The 7,906-nt window shown below is 42.0% G+C and overlaps 1 protein-coding gene across 1 annotated transcript; it reads left to right on the top strand.

Annotated features, from left to right (window-relative positions):
* The first annotated feature begins 4,319 nt into the window (after positions 1-4,319).
* Positions 4,320-5,914, top strand: LOC136571915 (olfactory receptor 5AR1-like). The gene is made up of 2 exons (XM_066572533.1): positions 4,320-4,398; positions 4,950-5,914. The coding sequence occupies exons 1-2, from the start codon at positions 4,320-4,322 to the stop codon at positions 5,912-5,914; spliced, it is 1,044 nt and encodes a 347-aa protein (XP_066428630.1).
* The last annotated feature ends 1,992 nt before the right edge of the window (positions 5,915-7,906 follow it).

The raw sequence follows: 7,906 nt of genomic DNA, 5'->3' as shown, positions 1-7,906 counted from the left end.
TGGATTATTTCTGTCATATCTATTAACAGCTACTCTGTGAATTTCAGGTGATATTTAGCTGATGAAGTTCTATGGACCTCGGGTTTATTTTCTTGGTATTTAGCGGCTGCAGCTCTATGAACCTCAGGGTTATTCTGTCGATAATTAGCTGCAGCAGCTCTATGAACCTCTGGTTTATTTTCTTGGCATTTAGCGGCTGCAGCTCTATGAACCTCAGGGTTATTCTGTCGATAATTAGCTGCTGCAGCTCTATGAACCTCTGGTTTATTTTCTTGGCATTTAGCGGCTGCAGCTCTATGAACCTCAGGGTTATTCTGTCGATAATTAGCTGCAGCAGCTCTATGAACCTCTGGTTTATTTTCTTGGTATTTAGCTGCTGCAGCTCTATGAACCTCTGTATTTTTTTGTTTGTAAACCGTCTCTGCAGCATGGTGGACTTCCCTATTTCTATTTGTGTACTTAGTAGCGGCTTCTTTGCTGTGTTCTTCTGATCGCATTGGTAAATCTAGATTGGAAGTTTTAGCAGTTTTTCCCAGAATTAGAAGTACTTTCAAGCTGAGGAATGGGGAGTGTGTTCTTCACAGCTTCATAAGGCAGGTAAACATGCAAATATCTGTTAGAAGTAAAACGAGGCCTATTTATGAGATTCCTTTCAACTCCAAACTTTCCATACAACTTTCCATTGTGATAGACTTCAGACACTGACCTAAATATTTGGCTGGGTTTTACTAAATCACACAATTCACCATGAGGCCTTAGTCAGACAGGCGTTTTTTCACGCGATTTGTGGATCGCATGACGGATGCGCATCCGCAAATCGCGTGACCGGGGCCCGAAAATCTGCTCCTAGCCGCGTTTCATTAGAAACGGGCCGGAGCTGTCCAGCGCATTGCATTCAATGGAGCCGGCAACACAGCCGGCTCCATTGAAAGCAATGCGCTGCGGGCGAGTGTGGGATGAATTGTTGGGAAGGACTTAAATATATAAGCCCTTCCCTGCAATTCATCCAGAAATGTGTTAAAATAAAAAATATATATATACTCACCTTGTCCCGGCAGCCGGAGTTCAGAGCGGCCGACCTGCAGTGGGTGTGAAGGGGGTGTGAGTCAGACTTGCCTCTGATTGGCTCAGCGCTGAGCCAATAACACATTTCTGGATGAATTGCAGGGAAGGGCTTATATATTTAAGCCCTTCCTGACAATTCATCCCGCGCACGCCGGCAGCCCATTGCTTTCAATGGAGCCGGCTGTATTGCCGGCTCCATTGAATTCAATGGGCAAACATCGTTCTTCTCTGCCACAGCTGTTACAGCTGTGGCAGAGAAGAATGATTTGTCTTCTATATGTTCTCAATTGGGTCGGCGCTGCTGCCGCCGGCCCCATTGAGCGCATATAGAGAAGAGAACAGGAATCGCAGATCGCAGATAGGTGCGATCTGCGATTTCTGTTCTATAATTTATCGGACGAGCGCATAAAAAGGGCTCATGTGTCCGATACCATTGCAAAGCAATGGTTTTAAAAAAATCGCAGGACGCATGCGCATGCGCAAATCGGGCGAAAAAATGCCCGTCTGACTAAGGCCTGAGTGTGCGGTCATGACATATCCGCAAAACAGTCAGCAGAACTGTTATAATTATTCCCATGACTATCATGAGTTAAAATGGCAAAATTATCCCAGTGATTCAACAATTGCTCCAATATATCCTCAGGCACCTCTCTGATCATGACTTGTGTATTGTACAAAGTATAGGATATTGCTCTAAATAGGCAAGCACCATGACCAATAATAGGTACGATGGTATGAGCCACCATTGTGACATTCATGTTTAAAACTTTAACAACCATTGTAGATGAAATACATGAAAGCTATCTAAAATAAAGTCTGTCTTTGTTGCCTATAGCAACCAATCAAACCACAGCTGCGCTAAGATTGGTTGCTATGGGCAATAAAACAGGTTTTCTTTAAGAGAGCTTTCATAAGAGTGTGGTGCCAAGTTTCAAGTTCCTAGGTGCGTTAGATATTGTTTTCCCATACAAGCTTTGACACCTCCCCCTTTGACCCCTTTAGGAGTTGAATTTCAAAAACTCTTTTCTTAGTGTTTCTCTAAGTTATGCAAAGACGCTCTTGCCAAATTTCTAATGTCAATGCTTTTGGTTCTGTGTTAATGAGTCAGTCAGTCCGGAGATTTCATTTTATATGTATAGATTATCCATCAGATAGAGGATCTAATCATGAGAAGAGGGTCCTGAAGTCCATGAATGAAGGGAGTAGTCACATATACGCACCAGCCCTCTATTTATTTCACTGGGACTGCCAGAGGTAGTGGAGCTCAAGCACTCATCTCTCTCTAGAAAAACCATTCAAAAAATAAACTAGTGTTCCTTCATGGACCTTCAGGACCCCCATTCTTGTGATTGGTGGAGGTCTCAGTGTTCAAACTTACACAGATCCCAGAATTATTCCCTTTCGCTTCCAAATAGCGATCAGGCTAGATTAATGATAACTCTATACATTTCCATAAGTATTAAAGAGGTTTTGACGTACTTTACTACAAAAAAATTCAGAGAGCTTTGTTCTTTGCAATATGGCTTATTTTTACAGCATTAATTATCCAGCATCTTACATTTTACTTTTCCATTTTTCTGTGTGTTGGTATGTTTATGACAATAGCAAAATTATATACATTTTTTAAGGTTTTTCCACTTTAGCACAATAAAACCCTTTTTTAAATTTGATTTGATTTTTTTGCATGGCTGTATTTAAAGTCTCATAACTTTTTTATTTTGACATTGACAGAACTTTCTGTGGGCTTTTTTTGTGTAACAGGTTGTAGTTTTTATTGGTGTACATATGGCTTTAAGGGCGCCCACCCACTGGCGTTTTTTTTTCCCTGCGAAATTCGCAGCATTTTTTTTCCCCTGTGGTCTATGGGACTTGTAATGTTAAAATCGCGATCGCGCAAAATCGCAATTTACCGCGATTCGCGGTAAATTGCGATTTTGTGCGATCGCGATTTTAACATTACAAGTCCCATAGACCCCTGCAGAAAAAAAATGCAGCGAATTTCGCAGGGAAAAAAAACGCCAGTGGGTGGGCGCCCTTAGGCCTCCTTCCCACGAGCGTGACGGGCTCCCCCGCGTAATATTACGCAGTGAAGCCCGTCACGGCGCCCCCCAGAGCCCCTATACTTACCTGCGGGAGATAGCGTGAAGCCGCTTCCCCGCCCACCGCCGTCGCGTTGTGTGACACGCCCACCGCGTCACGTGACGCGGCCGGCGGTGTCACGTGACGCGCCGGCCGCGTCAAATGACGCTGCGGCGGTAGGCGGGGAAGCGTTTTTTCACGCTATCTCCCGCTGGTTACAGCGGGAGATAGCGTGAACGGACGGCTTCCATTGACTGCAATGGAAGCCGTCAGCGCGTACAGCCCGTCCTCACCCGCAGCAAATAGAGCATGCTGTGGGTGAGGACGGGAGAAATCGCGGTGCGTAATTCCGCGGTGGAATTACGCATCGTGAGCATTGTGCTATTAGGTTCAATAGAACCTAATAGCAGGGGGCCACGCAGCGGATATTTGCCGCGAATTTACGCGGCGTAAATCCGTTCGTGGGAAGGAGGCCTTATTGTGATTTTTTTGTTAAGCAAAAAGGGCAAAAAAAAAAACATTTTGGCTTCATTTAAAAAAAAATCTTTGTTTGCGTTTGTCATGCAGGATAAAAGATGTGTTCAAGTTATGGTATGGGTTGTTTTCTTAATATTTTTCATTAAACATAAAGGAAAATATTTTCTTAACAGTTTTTTTAATATTTGTACCTTTTTAAGGATTTTTTTTTCCATTTTTTGCCCCATTAAGGGTTTTGAAGCTGCAATCCTATGATTGCTGTAATAATACACTGCAGTATCTCTGTACCAAAATTCATCTTTGCTTTTCATAGCGATTGTAGGTTGTGGCAGATCAGGACACGATTACATAGCAAAGAGCTGATGACGCCACAGAGGGAACACCCTCCCTCTATGAACCTTTTACATGCTACCATGAAAAGAGTTCACAGTGGGAATTAATGTTTTCACTGATCTCTGATGTTGTAGAAGGAAGACAGCAGTTAGTCACAGCTGACTCCCACTGCTGATGGTGCCGCCTCTTTCTCTGATCTGCCTGGTCCCTGACACTCTGATCCAAGAAGAAGTTGCAGTGGTGAAAAGCCATTCTTTGTGTACTGCTTAGCCAATCATAGGCTTCAGGGTTGATACTGCCATGAACGGCAAGTGACCACTGAAGCCTGAGATTTGCTGAGCAGTCACATGCACAGTAAACGGCACATGACTTCTTCAGCTTCTTTTCGGATTGGAGTGGTGGAGAACAATCAGCGGTGTGGGACAGAGGTGGCTATTTTAGGTGGTGAGTATGGCTTATCACTTATTTTACAACACTCTCTGCCTTTTAAGTTCAGGACTATATGTTTTATACGAATCAACATGACAGCTAAAATATTTCAAGTCCAATGTATGTTTAAAAGAAGAATAGTATGAAAATAGGAGATGGTACAATGGCCTGGACGTGCCATCTATTAGAAGGTAGCTTACCTATAAGTCCATGTAATTAAGTGATACAAAAAGAGAAAATAAACTTATTAATCTCTGTTGGCTGAGGAATTTTAACATTGTTTTTCATGGTTTATCATAAACAATTACTTTAGATTTCTAACATTTATAGAGGAATCATATCACATGTCAACCTGTGTTATCCTCAGAAGTTCTAAGGAAAGATCTATAAGAGAATGAAAGATACCACCATGAATAATTTTTTATGATTATTCATATAATGATAACTATAGATGGAATGATTATGATAGGAATACACAATGTTTAAATCATTATCTATAGCGCAAGCTGGTAAAGTTATTTAAGTCAATAAATAAAGCTTCCATATCCTATTCCTGTCCATGTGAGGTTCTCCTATATGTGTTATAAAAATGTTCAACCAATCCTCTTCAAGCAGATTTATTCTCCTCGGTTTGTCCTTTGTTCCTTCATTAAAGGTTCTTGGGTTACTTGCATTCTTGGGGATGTATTTGGTAACTTTGATAGCAAATCTTCTACTGATCATTATGGTGATGATTAATCCGAAGCTCCAAACTCCTATGTACTTCTTTCTTACTAATCTCTCTATCGTTGATATTGGCCTCTCTACCACTGTGGTCCCTAAAATCTTGAAGAACACATTATTTAAGGACACTAGCGTCTCCTTACTGGAATGTGCTATCCAGATGCACTTTCATTTGGCTTTTGGAGGTATAGAATGTCTCATTCTTGCCATCATGGCCTATGATAGATTTGCTGCCATCTGTAAACCTCTGCACTACAACACCATCATGAGCAAGAAGATGTGTATCTGTATGGCCGCTGCATCATGGATAGCAAGCTTCATCAACTCCATAATACATGTGATCTACACCTTCCAGATGTTCTTCTGCCGTTCCCACCATGTCAACCACTTCTCTTGTGAGATACCACCTTTCCTACAAATATCCTGTAGTGATACCTGGCTCCATGAAGTAGCAACGTATTTTTCAGCAGGGTCCATTGCAGGCTTATCATTTTTCTTAACTCTAATTTCATATATCCATATTGTGTCCACCATCCTGAAGATCAGTTTTACTGATGGAAGGTATAAAGCTCTCTCCACATGTGCCTCCCACATCATTGTAGTGACTGTTTACTATGGGACTGTTATGCTTCTGTATTTACGTCCACATTCCAATTCCTCTCTAGATATAGACAAGTATATCTCCATCTTCTACTCTGCTGTGACGCCCATGCTAAACCCCATCATCTACAGTGTCAGAAATAAGGATGTCAAAGGAACTATAAAGAAGAATTTATTTAAAAATGTTCTTCAATCAAGGTTATGCTAGGGTTTGCCAAGAAAAATAGACTCATGGGGTACAGAAGAAAGTTCTTTATATCAGTGCTGGCATGCAAGAGAGAAGATGCGCCAGAGCCCAGACAGCGCAGCTGGGAGCGTAATGGTTTTTTTTTTGGAAACCTAGGGATGATTTTCAGGGAAGGGCTTATATTTTACTGCGGGGGGGGGGGGGGTTGTCTGCATCCCATTGCTTTCAATGGGGCCGTCGCTAGCGACGCTGGCCCTATTTAAAACAATGGGCATGGCGCTATGGTCACGCGCATTTCGATAATGTGTGGAGCGCTCTTATTTGCTCACATAGGTGTGCAAAAAAAACCCCGCTCATCTGACTGAGCCCTTATGATCCTACCCACTAGTGATCTCTCTTCTTGCGATGCGAGAGCGAGTAAAAACACATGATTAAGAAACCAATAATTTTCAATGGTTTCATACTCACTTGCGATTTCTTCACTGAAACCTCGCAGTGCTCAGAAAAATCTCCGCTATCGCCTATTGTTTACAATTGGGCCGGCAGCAGAAGCCAGCCCCATTGAAAACATAGAGATGAAGGAATCCTCTGCCACAGAGGTCCGCAATGCTATCACATTGCTTTCAATGGGGTTGGAGCTGCTGCCACCCAATTGAGAGCGGTAGGTGGCAGGCAACCAATGCAGCACATATTTTCAGGGAAGGGCCTAAAACATGAGCCCTTCCCTAAAAATCACCCCCAGTTGTAAAAAAAAGTTGAAAAAAAATAACTCGCCTAGAAGACCTGTATGGCTCTTATCTCCAGCCCCAGCAGTCATCTTCTGTCTTCTGGAGGTTGGGGATTGAAAAATCCCTTCTTCCAGAAAGCACTGCCTCTTATTGGCTTAACACTGTGATCAATCAGAGACAGCGCCCGTCCATCATTGAATGACAGCTGATCGCTGCCTGTGATTGGTAACAGCACTCAGACAATCACAGGCAGTGCTCAGTCATTCAATGAATTCAATTCTCGCATCGCAAGAAAACATATCACTAGTAGGTAGGATCCCTTAATGTGTAATGGTGACGCGTATTTTCTCTGCCAATGTGCATAACTTTATATTTATCAGTGTTAAACTTCATTTGCCACTTTTCTTCAATTTAGGGCTCCTACCCATTTCCGTTTTTTTAACGCTACCATATCGTCGCGTTTTTTTTAACACGATCGGCAATGGGACTTTCTAATGTTAAAAACACATTGCACAAAAACATTTAACATGAGAATTTAAAAAAACGCAACAATATTGCAGCATTAAAAAAACGCAAATGGGCAGAGGAGCCCTTATCCAGATCCTCTTACAACCGCCTTGCATCCTCTCTTATGTTAATATCTTTATATGGTTTTGTATCATTTGCAAATATTGATATTTTACTGTGCAATTCTTCTAGCTGGTCATTAATAAATGTATTAAAAAAAGGATCCAAAATGGCCCCGGTAGTACCCCACTTGTACCTTTCCTCAGCTATTTCTAGCATCTATTATCAAAAATCATCTGCATTTGGCCTCTCCATTCTCATTAACTAGCTCTGCATCTTGAATTATTTCGCTACATTAACATCAAATTAAATAACCATTTAGTGCCCTGACATCCCATACTGACTTTATTATTTGCATCTACCAAGGTAAATTTTGACTACCAGGCTGATAACAGCCTAACGTTTATTATTTTAAGTGGGGTCCTCAGCCTATATCATTGTGACAAACTTACTGAAATCTACTGAAATGGTGAAACCAGCTAAAAAGAAAAGTTGAGACTCTATTGGGACTCCCAGACTCCAGAAACACTGTGGTGAACTTGACACATTTTTGATCAATTCAATGGAAACCTCTCTGGGACATGGTGCTAAATACTGCAGGTGCCACTTTGCAATGCTAAATGTGATATAGGAGATGACTATTGCAACACCCAGAGGGGTGACCCTGGGCACCTGGCTAACATGAAGAGCTTGGAGGGTTAAGTGCTGTCTCGTCATG

Source organism: Eleutherodactylus coqui, chromosome 6 (assembly GCF_035609145.1).
Source record: "Eleutherodactylus coqui strain aEleCoq1 chromosome 6, aEleCoq1.hap1, whole genome shotgun sequence".
Lineage (NCBI taxonomy): Eukaryota > Metazoa > Chordata > Amphibia > Anura > Eleutherodactylidae > Eleutherodactylus > Eleutherodactylus coqui.
This window is presented reverse-complemented; position numbering and strand designations above follow the sequence as displayed.